This window comes from Carica papaya, chromosome 7, assembly GCF_054855325.1.
Source record: "Carica papaya isolate Zhongbai chromosome 7, ASM5485532v1, whole genome shotgun sequence".
NCBI lineage: Eukaryota > Viridiplantae > Streptophyta > Magnoliopsida > Brassicales > Caricaceae > Carica > Carica papaya.
In genome coordinates, this window is record NC_142315.1 from 27,455,782 (window position 1) to 27,472,996 (window position 17,215).

At 34.6% G+C, this 17,215-nt stretch overlaps 2 protein-coding genes across 5 annotated transcripts; one reads left to right on the top strand and one right to left on the bottom strand.

Moving 5' to 3' along the window:
* The first annotated feature begins 374 nt into the window (after positions 1-374).
* EMB1187 (Protein kinase superfamily protein) lies at positions 375-10,722 on the top strand. Its single transcript, XM_022039483.2, has 11 exons — positions 375-593; positions 1,041-1,132; positions 1,317-1,423; positions 1,857-1,962; positions 2,480-2,602; positions 2,819-2,910; positions 4,287-4,371; positions 9,033-9,138; positions 9,259-9,325; positions 10,175-10,267; positions 10,354-10,722. Exons 1-11 carry the CDS (start codon positions 451-453, stop codon positions 10,480-10,482), a joined length of 1,143 nt encoding a protein of 380 aa, XP_021895175.1. The 5' UTR covers positions 375-450; the 3' UTR covers positions 10,483-10,722.
* Positions 10,723-11,739: 1,017 nt separating this feature from the next.
* Positions 11,740-15,502, bottom strand: LOC110812709 (F-box/kelch-repeat protein At1g55270-like). Of its 4 annotated transcripts, none has more exons than XM_088207887.1 (3): positions 15,171-15,502; positions 14,574-14,641; positions 11,740-13,258 (listed from the first exon to the last, which is right to left on the bottom strand). In XM_088207887.1, the coding sequence occupies exons 2-3, from the start codon at positions 14,598-14,600 to the stop codon at positions 11,999-12,001; spliced, it is 1,287 nt and encodes a 428-aa protein (XP_088064013.1). In that variant the 5' UTR covers positions 14,601-14,641; positions 15,171-15,502; the 3' UTR covers positions 11,740-11,998. The 4 variants fall into 4 exon arrangements, with proteins under 4 accessions (XP_088064013.1, XP_088064011.1, XP_088064012.1 ...); XM_088207885.1 differs by having other exon boundaries at positions 14,574-14,778; XM_088207886.1 differs by lacking the exon at positions 15,171-15,502 and adding an exon at positions 15,000-15,152 and having other exon boundaries at positions 14,574-14,778.
* Between the last annotated feature and the right edge of the window lie 1,713 nt (positions 15,503-17,215).

The following is a 17,215-nucleotide window of genomic DNA, read 5'->3' on the forward strand; positions in this document are numbered from 1 at the left end:
TAATTTTTAAAGAAAAAAAAGTTACTTCAATATTTGACCAATTGTAATAACTTTATTTGGTTATTTTTTAATTATGGTTTTGTTGTTTTTATTTTTTTAAATTATTTTTGTTTTCTTTATATAGAATTGGCCTATCTAACTTATTATGTTGAATGTTTCTATTTTAAAAAAAAATACTTACGTCAAACTACATCTTTCTTCAGAGGATTTATGTTGAACCATATTAACAAGTAATAAGCAAAGATTTTATTTCTAATAAAAAATAATTTTTTTTTGGGGAATGAATTAAATTAAAAAAAGCAAAAAGAAATAGAAAAGTCCGGTCCATTTATTTAAAAAAAAAAAAAATTGTTTGAAGCAGTGAGATGCACAGAGAAAAAAAATATGTTTGAAGGACTATAAAAACAGGACCACTGTCCGTTTTTGGTTTTGTATCGAAATCCAAAAGTAATGGGAGCTGTGAAGGAGATCGGCGACGAAGTAGGGGTGGCCAAGGAGGAAGGTCAGGGCAAGTGCAGCTTCGATGATATTCGCTCTTCTTATCTTTCCGTCGAAACCTCCCTCTCTTTCCCTCTCATGACCTCCCGCGTCATGTTAGTTTCTGTTCATGCACTTTTTTGTTGAAGTTTTCAATTCATTTCGTTTTTTATATTTATTTCCTTTGGTAATTTATTGTTGTTGATTTGGTGAAGGTTTTAGCTCGGCAGTGTTTAATGATAATTTTTAGTTTTTTGACCTCTGATGGTTTCTGTTTAGTAGCTAAGAAAATGTTACAAGGAGGAGGGAAAATTGAAAACTTAGGTCTTAAATGCTTCGTTGTTTCAGTTTCGATGCTGTGATTCGGTTTCTTTTTAAATACATTTTCATTTCCGATATCTTCTGTTTTCTTTCAATTGTGAGAAACAGAATTCAACATTTGATTTACTCATGTTCTTTTTTTTTTCTTCGTCCATTTCTGTTCAGTTTCCTGCCAAATTCATGAATAACATTCTATGTACGGTTTTAGATTTATATTTACGAGAAATTGGAAATTTTAACAGAGAGCTGTGCAAAGATTTGTTCAAGAAGTGGGCGAATTTGGATAATTCATGCTTCTCTGTGGAGACTGTATCCGGTGGCATCACAAATCTACGTCAGTATTTACTTCTCTCTTTGCCACTTTGATTATCTTAAATTTTTATTAGAATACTGAAAACGCGTCGTGAAGCTTTCATAACTTTTTCTTCGCTGCTGTATCATCTCTGATTTTCATATGCAACTGTTTCTCTGCCTTACCATAGACTGTCTAATCGGGAGAACGTGTTTAATTACTGCAGTCTTGAAGGTTTCCACGACAGAAGAAGATGGGAAAGAGGTGTCTGTAACGGTTAGACTGTATGGGCCCAACACAGAGTATGTCATCAACCGTGAACGTGAACTTCAGGTGATTGCCTATGCATTATCTTGTCCCCACGTGGTTATGTATAAACATGCCATGTTATTAATTATGTTGTGCAGCTGCTGCTTTGTACTTTAGGTGATTTCCTTTCTTTGCTTCAATTTGTGTTTGTGATGGCATGTGTTTTGTGTACCGTTACTTTGTCTATCCTTCAGGTTATATTGCTTTCCTATGCTCTGTTTCTTCTGTGGCTACTATCAATATTTTTAGATTTTTCAGTTGCATTGAAATTCAAGCCCAGTGTAACATAAGAATCCAAAGTAGTGCTTCTTTGATGTTTATATGCCATTCATTCTGAGCTTTGTTTTATTAGGTGTGGTTTTAATCAACTTATGTTGTCTATGTGCTTCATTTGATGACCTTTTGCTAATGTGCTTTTCTGTGTTATTTTCTGGTGCTTGCCACGTCTTGTTTTTAGGCTATCAAGTACCTGTCAGCTGCAGGATTCGGTGCCAAGTTGCTTGGTGTCTTTGGAAATGGCATGGTTCAATCTTTTATTGATGCACGTACCTTAGTTCCCTCAGGTAGGCAATAGAAAGATAAGATGTAGCAGCATGATTAGAAATGGGATTTCCTGAAACTCTTTTATTGGTGCATGTACCAGAACATCACTTGCATGATGTTTGAAGTTTGACAATGTCATTTAATGCAAAGACACTGATTTGAAATTGTTGTGTAGTTTACCCTTTTCCATATGACATCCAAAAAGCTCACTTCTTCAAAGACTTCTATATGCCATTATTTTGAAGGAGGATTTACTTAGTCATTTTTGAGATGCAAGCCTTCTACAGCATCAGCCCTGTTCTTAGGGAGGCTTTTCCTTTTAGATATAACACACAGCAGTTCACTTTCTTAAAGAAACTTATATTTTAGCAACCTCTATTGGTAAAAGAATGTGAATGCATGCCTACTTTGGGCAAGAACGTAAAGGTTCAGAAGTGGAGGTTTGTTTTATTTTAAATTTAGCATTGATTTGAAAGCTTCTGTGTCCTTCTAAACTTTTTAGTGATATTTGCCTCTTTTTTACCCTACTTCTGGCAGACATGAGAAAGCCAAAGCTCTCTGCTGAAATTGCCAAGCAACTAAGCAGTTTTCATCAAGTGGAAATTCCAGGTTCAAAAGAACCTCAGCTATGGCATGACATCTTCAAGTTCTTTGAGAAAGGTTTTTCATCCCTCCAACCCCTCTTTTAATTGATGTATAGTTTCCTCTATATTAGGTTGAATTTAGTGTTTCTGGTTGAAAATAAAATAGTTGAACTAAATCTTGCTTTTTTTTTTCTTAAAAAGAATTCAAATGATTATAAATAAAATTCTCTGCAAACTTTAACTGGTCAGAACATATATATATTTGTCACCAAGATGCCACCTTTTCTTGCAGCATCCACTCTTCAATTTGATGATATTGACAAACAGAGGATGTATGAGACTATTTCATTTGATGAAGTGCATAAAGCAGTTGTGGAGCTCAGGGTAATTTTTTTTTTGTGTTCTTTTACATGTATACATATATAAATACTTACAAATATAAACATAAATGTACATACACATACAAGATATTATACATACACGCACAAACATAGACATGCATACGCAGTTAATAAACATAATAACTGTTTGGGAACAAGCAATGAAAACTAAAAAAATTATGTTTCCTGTGATCTGGCTATTTAACTTTCATCCTTATGCAGTACATGATGTAGCCAGCAGCCTGCTAAGAGTGAAATTCCTCTACTGTAATTTTCTAAAGGGACTGGGAAGCTTAGTGTCTTCTTACGTCGTCATTTTTCATTCCTACCGTAATTCTAGGAATACATTATTTTACTTATTTGACTTCTTTATCACCCATTAGCATGCATGTGATATCTTTTTTTCTTTCACAACCAACCAGGGCGTTCTACCTCAAGTTTCTTCCTAACATCATTTCTGGTACCAATAAGATGAGAAAACAAAAGGCAAAATATGATAGACTGATAGGAAGTAGTTTTTGTTCATCTTCACAAGGAGTCTGATAAGAAGAGTTCATGCAGATCCTTCCTTAATGCTATATTGTATATGTTCTTTTGTTTCAAGTAGTTTTGAGGTCCAGATCTTTTTTCCTATTTATAAAGATGTCTCTTATTAATGGAATGAGAATTGACATGCCTTTTTAGTGCTCCTGTAAGGCTGTTGTTCTGGTTGAATTGACTGGAATCTTATTTTTGAAGCCCTTGCTTCAAAGTTTGTTGTTTTAGTCATTGTATATTGATTTTGTGTCAAGTAGATTTAATGTCAAGATGTTCACTGTTAGTGAAACAGGAACTGACAGGCCTTCTTAATGATCCCATAGAGTGGGTTTTATTGCTGAGTTATCATGGATTTTATTGTTGAAGCTCTGTTTGTAGTTTGTGCTTGAGGTCATTATATATTAATTTTGGGTCGAGTAGGTTTAAGGTCAAAACCTGTATTCCCATTTATCAAAAAGCAGCTCCTGTTAGTAGAACATGAATTTACAGGCCTCCTTTATTGGTAACGCTCTTGTTTCAATGTTTGTAGTTGTTGAATTGACAGGAACTTTTATTGGTAAAGCTCTTGTTTGAAAGTTTGTAGTTGTGTTGTTATGTGCTGATTTCTCTTGTCAATCAGAGTTGAGAACAAAATTTTTATTGCTATTTAGCAAAATTATTTCTCCCGTTAATTGAAAATCAGCAAGCCTTCTTGATGCTCCCATGGTGTGGTCATTGTTGAATTTGAAGCTCTTGTTTTAACGTTTGTCATTCTGGTCCTTTTGTGTTGATTATGCGTTAAGTAGGTTTAAGTTCAGGATCTTTATTCACATCACCAACAGCTGCCTCTTGTTAATGGAACAGGAATTGACAGGCCTACTTAATTCTCCCATAGTGTTTTCTCATAATGACTTGCTTTCTGGGAACCTGATGCTTAATGATGAACAAGGTATTTCCATCCCCTTAATGTATTTCAATGTGTTAGAATAAATTGCTATTGGTTTCTTTTACAACACATACTATACTCTTGATACTACTAATAGGTTCTCTCCCCCACTGCCAACCCTCCCTAAAACAAAACTTCTCTCTGCTGCATCCTTCTTACTGCATGTCTATCTCTAACAATTTGTAAATTATGATACCTTTGATGTGAAACCTAAGGAAACACAGTAAGTTCATTATGTTTACCAGAGAGGGAAAAAATGCAAGGGATGCACGGCAGAAGGGTTTAATTACCACAGTCTCAATTATTTTCACGTGAAGAATGATTGAATTCCATGAATAGGGTCTTAGTGTGGTTTCAGATCATTGTTATGTAGTTCTATAAGTTAAAAACTGAAAGAGTTTATTCCATGCTACAATTACATTTTCTTACATTGGGGAAGTGGGTGGTAAAGAGCATTTAGGAATATCTCATATCTCCAGAAATTAGTAAATTTAATTTAATATTTTAGATTGGTTTGAAACTATTGGATATTTATCAACTATTACTTGAGAATTGTTGCATATCCAATTTGATTTGTTTATCTATGCTAGTTTTAAAGTTACTTTATGTAGCATTTAAGAAATATCACGTTTGAATAACTAGGTACATTTAGCTTAAGATTGAAGATTGCTTTGAAACTATTGGATATAGATCAACTAATACAAAGGAAGTGTTGCTTATCCAGTTTGATTAGTTTACCTATGTCAGGAACCTTGCTTATTGGTTTTTGACTGTAACAAGTATAGAGAAAGAGAGAAGAAGAGAAGAGAGAAGAAGAGTAGAGAGGAGAAGAGATAGCGGAAAGAGAGGTTTGAATTAGGAAATTTAAATTTGGAACTAAACTTGGATTATCTAGGATCACATCAATTTGGTTCGCAGCTCTGCGTTATCTCCAACCACCAACCTACTCTTGTTACGGATCATTCAATTTTTTAATGAAATAGAGGTCGCTATTGGGGAACACCAGGAGCTCTTCAAGTAATGGCTGGACCAAGGAATCATTGATGTAGTTGTTTAATATTTTAGAGAGCCATGCTAGAGTTGAAGTGGTTACGGTGGACAAGACCTCTGCTTCTGTCAACCCCGATTCTTTTCTAGAAAGGGTATTTGCTGTTGAATTAGCCGATCCTTACTTATATTGGATAGTAAGATTCCTTTCTATTGAACTATGGGCAACACCTATTAATTTAAAAGATACCTAAGGCTTCTTTGGTCTGTTTAGTAACAAATCGGGTACCCTCCAAATAATGCCGTCATTGGTTGATTGCATACAATAATGCCAATAGTTCTTTCTCGTACGCAGACTTAGGATGATTCCGGGGACTTAATGCCTTACTAATGAAAACTACGGATCTTCCTTCTTGCATCAAAATGGCCCCACTTGTCACTGGCGTTTGTTTCCATGGTAAAAAGAGTCTCTAGACTTAGGGAGGTATAGCACAGAACTGGATATTATGACAGTTGTGAGTTGTTGGAAGGCCTTGCTGGCATCTGAGTTACACTGAAAAGCTAATTTTTTAAGTAAATCATTGAGGGGCTTGACAATGATTCCATAATGCTATAATTTTCAGTAGTATCCTATCAAGTCCAGAAAACTCAGAGTGCTTTCAAAGTTCTTGGTGGTGGCCAATTTACCATTGCTTCAATCTTCCATGGATTTGTTTTAACTTCCTATTGGGAAATAATATGACCTAGATATTACACCTCTGGTTGTAGGAAACAAGACTTGGACTGCTTGACGTATAATTTGTGTACCCTCAATAATTTCAACACTTCTTCCAACTTCTTGAAGTGTTCCTATTCTTTAAGCTATAAACCAAAATATTATCAGAGAAAATTAATACAAATTTAAAGAGAAAATTTTTGAAGACATGGTTAATGAGAGCCTGGAAGGTGGTAAGTGCATTGGGGAGGCTGAAAGGCATCACTCTGAATTCATAGTGCCTTTGGTATGTTCTAAATGCTGTTTTACAGATGCCTTCTTCCCTTCCTTGGCCTTGGTGGTAGTCCACTCTAAGATCAATGTTAAAGAACGCTAAAGTCCATGGAGTTCATCCAACAGATCAATGGGTGTAAGAAACTTATCATTTATTGTGAGGGAATTGAGCTTCCTGTAGTTTACACATAACTGTTAGGATCCATCTTTCTTTTTAACCAACTGAACAGGGGATGAGAAGGAACTGTAGATGGGGCAAACTATGGTCTTCTAGCATTTTTGGGATCTGTCTCTCTATCTCATTCTTCTAATAATAGGAGTATCGGTAGAGACGTACATTCACGGAGACTCCTTTTGAGCCAAGGAAATTAGATGATCAAAAGTCTTGGGTGGGGTAGACCTTAGGGCTCATCAAAGGCATCCTTGTAATATTCCAATGACGCTGTAGAGACTTATGTGACCTCTTTGGTGCTAAAGTGTCTTTGATCTCCATTACGATTACCAAAAAATTGGCTCCTCCCTCAATGAAGTGCTTCTACTTAAACAAATTTTGGGCTACAGAACCCTTCAAGCTGGATGGATTATCTTGTATGTCTCTTCCTTTGTGGACTATTAACAAGTCACTGTAATGAAACTTCATTGTAGAGTTGATAAAATTGAAAACTATAGTATCAAATTGCTTCATCCAACCAACCTCCAAGATCATACCATACTTGTCTAACCCAATAACTTGAAAACTGTAATAGAACTTGTAACCTCGCTCACCTATGAAACATTTGAGCACTCATTGTCATTAGAAATCTTTGGGGCATTGATCTCCATTATTATAAACTTTTTTCCTTCTACCACCTTATTTTAGTCCACTTTGCAACATTCTGGTCAAGAAACGAGTGTGAACTGCTGCTGTTCAAAAGGACCGAAGCATCATGTCCTTCTAACATTCCCCTACTTTTCAAAGTACTGTCAGCAGATATTCCCTCAATAACCTAGATGGGAGAGCATATCTGTGTTATCTTCCTCACCTGTGATCAACTCCTTCGATGAAGCCTCGACCTTTCATGGGCAATTAACTCCTCTACAGCCATCATAGTTTTGGGTTTGCAGTGGTGCCTGAAAAAATAATGATCTCAGACTTATAACAGGAGGTGGTTGCTCTCTTTGTTTCATTCTCCTTCGGTGGGTTTTTCAAGGTTGAGGTCTGTAAATGCTCCAATTCCCTAGTTCCCTGTGTTCTAGGTTTTCCACCAAAGCGGAATGCTGGGAAGATTGTCCCACAAAGTAGACACTTCTTGACATCTTGACGATGAAGTACTCTTGCAGGAGAGTTTGCTCAAATGCTCGGTTGTGAGTCTGTGGCTTACGTAGCTGTATCATATGTTGTAATTCTGGTTTTAAGTCACTGATAAAGCTAAATATAAATAATATCTCTGAAAGAGTTGGATTGTCTGTCATCAAGGTCCTAAAATGCTCAAATGGTTCCTGATATTCCTGGATAGTCCAGTTTGCATGAGCTCATTGAACTCCTCAATAAAATCCTTCTTGTTAGCCCATTCGAATCTTCGGCACAGCCTCTCCATGTACGCCTCCCACTCTAAGTCTTCATTCTTTGTCAAGCACTCCTGGTACCACACATCTGCAACTTTCTCTAAGAAGAGAGAGGCAACTTCCTCAGTGTTGCACGCTATCAGAGTGGGAAGTGTTCATCAGGCAATTGGACAACTGGCATTGAGTAACTGGCCTGGTTTTTCGACTCCATGGGTCAAAAACCATGGCAAAACATTTTATTGATTTGGTCGAATTGCTGTTTGGTTTGGCACTGTGATTCGAACATCTCTGTTATGAATTTCGTAAGTCGTTGATCGACCGCTTTCACAGAATCCTCCACTTGCTGCATCGTTTATTGCTCATTGCAATGGTCTGGATTGAGTCTTAATGCTACAAAAGCATAGGTTTCACTGGACTCTACTGGCTTTGATACCAATTTGTCAGGAACCTTGCTCATTTAGTTCTTGACTGTAACGATGTAGAGAAAGAGAAGAAGAATAGAAGCGAGAAGAAGAATAGAGGGGAGAAGAGATAGCAGATAGAGATTTGAGTTAGGAAATTTGAATTTCGTTTTTCTGCTTATTTATTTCCCGCCAATTAGCTATATATGCTAATCAGAAGCCGCTCCCCTTGGTTACAACTGAAAAATAACAGGAAATAATACTGTAACTCCAATAGGATATTTTCCGTCATCCATTTATATCTATTTTATCATTTTACCCTTCTTCCTTTCATACACCTTCAGTGGCTTCCTTACAACCTACCATATTTTTTAGTTAATTAATAATCTATAGAATGGAATGCTAGTAGATGGGGTGATTATTTTTTCTATGGTAAAATGAGGATTGCTTGTAGGATTGCTCGGTGATATGAATGAATCATGTCTTGGAACTTGAAATACATAATATAATGCAGGGATGCCCTTCTCTCTCTTGATTTTTTTCCCTCAGATCTAGTTAATGAGGGATATACGATTATTTCCTGGTACTGAGATGCTAGTTGTCTTGAGAGTAGAAGAGGAGGAAATTTGTGTAGGTATGCAACATGGGGGTAGACAAAGAGTGGTATAATACGTCAGATCTACCTGGTGTGGTTTTCATTTTCTTCTCTTACTAACGTGATTGTTTTTTTAATGAATGACCAGAGAAACTCTACTTAATTGATTTTGAGTACGGGTCCTACAATTACAGAGGCTTTGACATCGGAAATCACTTCAATGAATATGCAGGATATGAGTGTGACTATAGTTTGTACGCTTTCTTTCTTAGTTATCACTTGGTGGCTTGTTTTTTTTGGGGGGGGGGGGGGTGTTTAACTACATTGCATATTTGGGCAGCAACCTATTTATTGTGCTCATGGTGTTAATGTAGATATCCAAATAAAGACGAACAGTATCATTTCTTCAAGCATTATTTACGGCCTGACAAACCACATGAGGTATGTACCATAAATCTTTTTGTATTTGGAGCTTTGACAATTACTGTTTTTCGCTTAGGAAAAACAGAAGAAGTTGCTATTCGGCTGAGTTCCTGTGTTTGCTTTATCTGGCCCAAAGCTAAAAGCAGAAGTGTTTTGAGACAAAAGCAGAATATGCAGTTTGGTTTTTTGATAAAGGTCAAATCAAAAACTGAAGTTAGATACTTTTGAAAAATGACACTATATTGAAGGATCTGAATAAAATTGTTAACGAGTATATTTATTAACTTTATGTTTTATAATTTTTATTTGAAATTAAAATAAGCATGATTTAAATCAGTATTTATAGTACAAACATAAATAAATAATTTAAATTATAAAATAATTTATTTAGATAAATTAAGTTATTTAAATAATTGTAAGAAATAATTTTTTTATTTGTCTCACTTTACCATTTCAATTTATTATTAATTTTATAACATAAAAATTAAATATAATATTACATTTCATACCGAAAATATTTTTATAATAAGTTTTATCAAACAATATATTGTTTTCATCTTAAAACTGCTTTTACTAAAATTACTTTTGGAACACTTCTAAATAACTCATATTACAAGTAACAATTGACTGAAACAGACGTTAAGTCCAAATTTAAAAATTTTGCAAAGCTCATTGAGCAGGCCATATGTATACGACATGCAATTGTTGCCCATAAGCATTCGAAGTTCAACTTTGCATATAACATGTTGCCCATAAGTTTATCTATATCTAATTTCTTATGGTACACGTTGGAATGTGTACATGGTGGAAGAGCTTCTATTCTTACAGTCCAAGTAACTTCAGATTAATCTTATCTGTTAACATCAGGTATCAGAGAAAGATCTGAGAGCTCTCTATGTTGAGACAAATACATACATGTTGGCGTCACACTTGTATTGGGCTTTATGGGCACTAATCCAGGTATTCTTATTTCCTTGCTGTGTTCATCACAACTCAAGAAAAGAATGTTTATCTTTTCTTTTTTGGTTGTATTTATTTGTTAATAGGCAAAGATGTCTCCTATCGATTTCGACTATCTTGGCTATTTCTTTCTGCGATACAAGGAATACCAGAAACAGAAGGAGACCAGCTTTTCACTTGCGCAATCTTTTCTCTCAGGATCTGGTAAAGCGTAAAACCGCATCCTACGTGCAAGAAGCATTGCTTTATGTTGTTGTCAATTTGTTTTTACTTCTTAACAAGAAAACTACCACTTCGTAGTAATAGTTCCAAAATTCATATAGGCATTCTTATAAAAATTATTTTTGTATCTGCTTATTGTGAAGGCAAAATGAAACAAATTTGAAGAAAGTGTCCCATCTTGTAAGTCCAACAACCGTGATTTGATTAATTCATGTATAAATTTTTCTTTGGTTTGTTGGCTTGTTGGTTCAGAATTTTCCTGGTGCTAATGAAGCAGGAAAACGTGCTGATTTTCCTTTTGCTTTTCTTATTTTGCTTGCTAATATTTTTATAAGCCAATCACCAGTAGTTCGGTCCACTGTCGAATGTTTACTATAGTTTAATATGGAAAGAAAATCCTCTGCATCTGGTTAGTTGAAATTTTGATACCTGCCACATGGTTTTCTTTCAATTCAATTGATTCCTTAAGTTAAATTTGCTCTATGCTCAAAAGGTAATAATAATGGGAAGAAAGGGCTGCTAACAAAATAGACGAAAATAATGGTGGCTCCTGCCTCGGAAGTAGACTAAGAGCCGTGTTATAATTGCTAAATTTACTGGCTTAGGGGCTAGGCAAGTAATATAAAAACAATAATGTAATTTTATTTTATTTTTTTTTAAAAAAACAAAAATTAATGTTAAAATGAAATTTCATCAATAAATTAAATTATCTTCTATGATTCTAAATTTTTGAAATTATTAATCACTTGAGTATAATTATTTTACATAAAATCAGAATCAGAGATTTTAAACATTTTGCAACTCCATATGTTTAAACATCAGAAAGAAGAAAACTGCAATAACGTTTTACCATACTTGGATCCATGATTTGAAGCAAACCCTACCTTCTCAATAACGTTTTACCATACTTGGATCCATGATTTGAAGCTCCAGTTTTGGGCCCGTGAAGGCTGCCTAGGAGGTCTGTGAATATTCAACTCAGAGTGTGATCTCCTCAGACTCTTTCATTTGAAGGGAGACACAAGTGAGTTTTCTCATTTTGTCACTTACCAATTTATTCTTTTCAAGTCTATTTCTAACAGCCCAGTGAATTCAACGTAGATTGAAACACATCTATTTCCAAGCTTTGGAAAATATGTGAATTCTGCGGTTGCGGACTCCTTGAAAGATCCGTCGGCAACGTAAAGATTAGTAATTGTAAAAGGAGATATACCTAATCAAGCATATAACAAGTTCTGCAATTTTCAACATGTAAACAACTGTGTATCATGTAGTAAAATATTAATAATACTAACAATCTAACAAAACAAACAATCCTCATTGACCCAGCACCTTTCATGGTACACATGATCCTCAGATTTCAATTGGAACCTAAACCAACAGACTATGTGCACTATTAGCTATGATCCTGGCAGGCTATTGTTCATCTTTCGAATCTAAAGATGCGAAAAAAGCATTAAGGTGTGCGAGGGAAGTGCACCTGAGATTCAGTGTAATTTTTTACAGTTTCTATGCTTGAAGAACCTGACAGTGAACTATATGACTCTTCAGACGGTTCCTCCCAGCCAGACTCGACCAAAGATTTGTAACCATAGTCTTGAATTGTCCCTTTCCAGCTATTGTTACCCACAGATGCTCTGAGTTTGCTCCTCTGATACCATCGGATTTCAACACATCAACAAGGGATATGCTCATGTTATTCCGGATAATGCAGAGTTTTCCATTCAGTGGAACAAGAGCTGCAGCTTCCAATGCACGGGAATTCCCCAAATGCATCTTGCTCTCAATATGCTTGCTCCAGGAATCACTCACTTCATCATAAACCCTAAGCTTGCAGCCATCCTTGCAGTCTAAAGCATAGAGGTGACCATTTAGGGAAGCACTTGGGTTTCTCCAGCCTGCAACCATACCGTCATATACTGGATACCAACCATCAGTTTCTGGTTGATAGACCTCGCTTAAGACCTGCCTGTGAGATCCAAGTCCCTTCAAGAACCACTTTCCGTCATATACAACCCCAATGAAGGGTACCATTGCTGTGCTCATATCTGAGATAAATGACCATCTATTCTTGTTGGGATCATATACCTCAGCGGATCTCAAGGACCGATGAACCCCCTCATTCTCCCCGCCAGCTACATATAGTCGGTTGTTTATAACACAAGAACCAAAGAAATGTCGTCTTCGAAGCATATCTGGAGCGCGATGCCATTTATTAGTCCTGGCACTGTAAAAAATGACTCGTCTCATTGATCCCTTAAGTGGGTCTTTGCCACCAAACAAGTAAAGGTGACATCCACTAAGAACAGCACAACCAAACCCAAGGGCTTCGGAATATTCCTTGGGAACAGGCGGGAGAGGTTGCCAAAGCTGGTATATTGGGTCGAAAGCATGCCATGAGATCTTCCCATCACGATCTCTCTTAATAACATATATCCATTCTTCTGCAATCCCGAGGCTCTTCCGGAGTGAGTAAAAGAAGTTACCAGACAAAAGTCGGTACCATCTTTTGCAGACTAGACGAAGTTTTCGGTGCTCAACCCTGGGCACTCGGATCAAGCAAGCAATAGCAAGATCATCAGGGAGTCCTGGAAGTAGGGGAGATTGATTACGGCTCCTGTCACTGCGCGATGGCTTGTTCCTGGTTGGATGAATTGAAGGTTTAATATCAGGTTGAAGACAAAGCTTTGTCCCAGGTACATATTTTTTAGCTCCAGCAACTGTTTTGAGCCCAGCATCTACTCTACATAAGCAAGCTGTTGTGTCAACCTGCATAGGTAAACTTAATATAATAAATAACATCCTGTATAACCACTTTGGCTAATAACAGGGGTAGAACATGATTTAGTTTGACCTAAGCACCAGAAGAAATTGCATTGTTATACACGGATCTTATTTGCTTTCTAAGTACAAAAAAATCAAGAACAAAGGTATTTATTTCTTCAAAGTATGTAATTCTAGACCAAAGTAGAGTGAAACATAAATAGTAAAAACGAAACAGTGCCTTAATATGATCTTTCATCGTGTCCCTGAATTCTTTAGATATAGATAATCATAACTTAACAAATCAAATTTTTTTCCATCTTTTGTTCTCCTTTTCTTTCAAAAAGATTATTTAGTTTGCAAAAGGGATAATTTGCTTAAAAAAATTAGATGGATTATACTTTTTTCCACGGCTACTTGTATCAAGATAATAAATATTGGTGAAAGAAAAGGAAATGAATTGCAGAATGGAAGCATCATACTGAATTAATTCCACTGGTTCTGCTACTACAAGAATGAATATATGATTCATAAAATGCAGGATTTCACAACACAAAAGCAGAAAATAGATAGAATTTAAAAATAAATGATAATACAACGAGAAATTCATCAAATAATCAGACCACAAGTATCATTCATCAACTGCAATGGAAATCGAGAGTACGATCCTTGGCTCTAATTAAAATAAGGAGCCCAAAAACCTAAATTTATCACCATAAATCTTGCTACAAGATTCATCGTATCAACCAATTTCAAGTAATTAAAAGGTGGAATCTTTCTGAATTTTAATGCTGCAGAGAAAACCAAGAATGTTGATTGCCAACTTCTATTCAAGCTTCAATCCAAATAATCAAATGTCTAATCTCTCTTGCAATCAAAGTTAAGGATGATGACTGGTGGAGATAGTTACAACCTTCAACCAGAATGACCTGATGTCATGAAAAATTTCCCTTTTCTTTTTTTCAATTGATTCTAAACAGATTGGCATGCTTAGGTTTAACCATCCAAAAAGAGAAGATGATACAGTTTATTTGTATCTAAATTCTGAGTAAAACTTAAACAAAGATTCTCCAATTAAGATTATATATTTATTGGACGACCGGAAAAGATTGCTTTTTCTGACTTATTCAAAGAAAACAAAACAGTAACAGGCTTAAGTTGCTCCAAATCAATAATTAGTTAAAAGGGGTTCAGACAAGAAGTTCAAACTCACAGAAAGCACAGCGATCAAGCATAATAATCAAGCAGATGCAGATAGTGGAAATCACATGAAGGTGTTTTGAAATTCTATAACATTATATAAAGAAGATGAACAACTTACCAGAGGAGGTTGAATCATTCTCTCCATTCTTCTCTGTTAAAAAAATGATACCCCAGATTTTTCACAACCTAGTTTCCAAAATCAATCACTCATCTTCAGTAATCATTGCCTTACGAAAACAGAAGAAACTACACCAGCATAGGTTGTAAAAAAACCCTAAAGTTTCCTTTCACCATTTTTCCATACTTCATAACCAAATCATCGCCTGTAAATACAGAAATAAATCTAATCTCAGTTCACCCAGGGCCAATAGTTCGTTCAACGAGTAATGAATTTTGAAATTCGCCTCCTAAATCAAAAGAGAACGCAGAAACTGAACAAAACAGCAGAGTCAACCCAGTCTGATAACATCAAGAGCCAACATTATTACCAAATTATAAACAAAATCCATGTCTACAATAAAAAAAACCCGCACAGAAAATCAACCTGACAAGGACGGACGAAAGAGAAAATAACACAACCACATATCCTATCCTTCTACTGAAAACCCAGAAAAGAAAAGAGAAACATATAAAGGAAGGAAATGCGAGACAGCAGGGAAATGGGGGCGAGAAAGAGAGCAGTGAAAGAAGAGATAGAGATAGAGACCCGTCTCACCATTAAATCTTCAGTGGAGTTGAGGGCCCATGGCCTCAACGGCACAACCTACCAAGCACAAGAGTCTGTTCAAGGTGACAGAGAGAGAGAGAGAGAGAGAGAGAAAAGCACACCTAAACCATTAAAGGGAGAGAGAAAGGGGAGTTTGGAATGATGACACTTGGGTGGTTGTTTTATTGGAGAAATGAAGACGACGAACAGATCACTGATCACGAATCACTAACGTATTGGAAGATAGCTATTGTTGGAGACTAGGAAGAGAGTAAAGGGCAGGGGGACAGAGAAAATGGAGGAAAAAGAAATTGAAATTTTTTTTTGTCAAAAGACTCGAAATCCTGAAAATGGAGATGAGAAAATTAAAATATTAATTTATTATAAATCTTGTGGGTCCCACACCTCCACTATGAATTCCGAGAAAATAAAAATTATTTTTGTAAAAAGTAAATATATATATATTTTAAAAAAAAAAAAACTAAAACTTTTACGTATTTAATTAAAAAATATTATAATTTTAAAATAATTATTTAAAATTCAGTAAAAAAAATATAAAAAAAGGAGGAGATAATCAGAATGGGCCACAGGCCCAATTTAATGAGATGATAGTGATTAGATCATGATAACCACGCCGCCTATATATACATACATACATACATACATACATATATATATATATATATTCTGTTTTGTTTTTCAAGTTATTTATTTTAATACTTTATTTATATTATTTGTTAATTTATAAGGATTTTAATATTGACTTATTGAATTGGAAAAAAAAAAAAACAAAAACAATTTGCTTACGAATAAAATTAAATTTATAATTAGATGGGTCTTGAAAAATCATGTAAAACAATTTAAAATATTTTTAATCTCGAGATAATTGATTTAATTTATATGTATTTAAGAATATTCAATAGTTAAGTAAATATAAATTAAGCGAAGCTTCTAAATTTATAAATATTAACGTTATGAAATAAAAATGTTAAACGTAATTAACCACAGTTAAACTAATTTCAAATAACTATTCCTATGAATTGGTATTTAATCAAATATATTAATAAATAAACAATAAATTGAATTATTTCATATCAACATAAAAATTTAAAACAATTAATTATTTCATGAATCTCTACGTTGCTAAAAAAGTTTCGATTTTGAACTTAATAACGTCATAAATAATATAACTTTATTTAGATCATAAGAATTAAAAAATAAAATTAATAAAAAATCGTGAATAATTAAAATACCCATCTCCCTTAAATCTCATGGCTCGTACCAAAAGGATTTTTACCTTATTTTTATATCTATAATCTCTTCGTTATACAAATAAAATGAGAACTTTATTTATATATATATTTTTTATAATTTTATTAAAATCTCTTTTTGTTCTGAAAATATTATTTTTTTAAACGCGTTCTATCAACATCGAACACAACTTATATATCTATTAAGAAATAAATTATTAAATTAGTGCAAAATTTAGAAAATTATTCATGCACTATAAGAGGCCAGAATTGTCATGTGGGATTTTCTTTTTCTTCTTTTTGAAGGAGGGAGAGATGTTGAAAGATGTTTTTTTTTTCCCCCTCCCCCTCCCCCTCCTTTCCTCTGTCAACTTGGGAGACAAGGCATGGTTGAGGTCTTCTGTGGGCTTCAAAAGAAAGTTATTATTATAGTGGGGTTCACATTAAACTATAAAGTTACATTAATGTCGTATATACTTTGGTTATTTATAAGAAAAAAAAAAAAAAAAATTAAGACTATATTAAGAGTAAATGTAAAATTTATTTTCTTTTTGTCGAGGGGATTTGATACCCGTAAAATATTAGTGTCTAAGAATATAAATTTCTTATAAAATAATATATATATATATATAAAGTATAGCAGAGCTGTTACATTATACTGTGAATGCATGCATAGATAGCTTTATGATAATTACTGTAGGATTTAACTCTTTGTTTACAAAGTGGGATTTTCTCAATCTTGTCAATAGAGATGAACTGAGGCAATTTTCAGTTCAAGCTGTGACTAAAAGTGATTGTTGAACC

Excerpts from the sequence above, each read along its gene's own strand:
- EMB1187 (XM_022039483.2), top strand. The coding sequence starts at position 451 with ATGGGAGCTGTGAAGGAGATCGGCGACGAAGTAGGGGTGGCCAAGGAG. Across the intron at positions 2,603-2,818 it reads CTTCAAGTTCTTTGAGAAAG|CATCCACTCTTCAATTTGAT; the intron begins GTTTTTCATCCC and ends CTTTTCTTGCAG. Across the intron at positions 2,911-4,286 it reads AAGCAGTTGTGGAGCTCAGG|GAATTGACAGGCCTACTTAA; the intron begins GTAATTTTTTTT and ends TTAATGGAACAG.
- LOC110812709 (XM_088207887.1), bottom strand. The coding sequence starts at position 14,600 with ATGGAGAGAATGATTCAACCTCCTCTG. Across the intron at positions 13,259-14,573 it reads GAATGATTCAACCTCCTCTG|GTTGACACAACAGCTTGCTT; the intron begins GTAAGTTGTTCA and ends TTACCTATGCAG.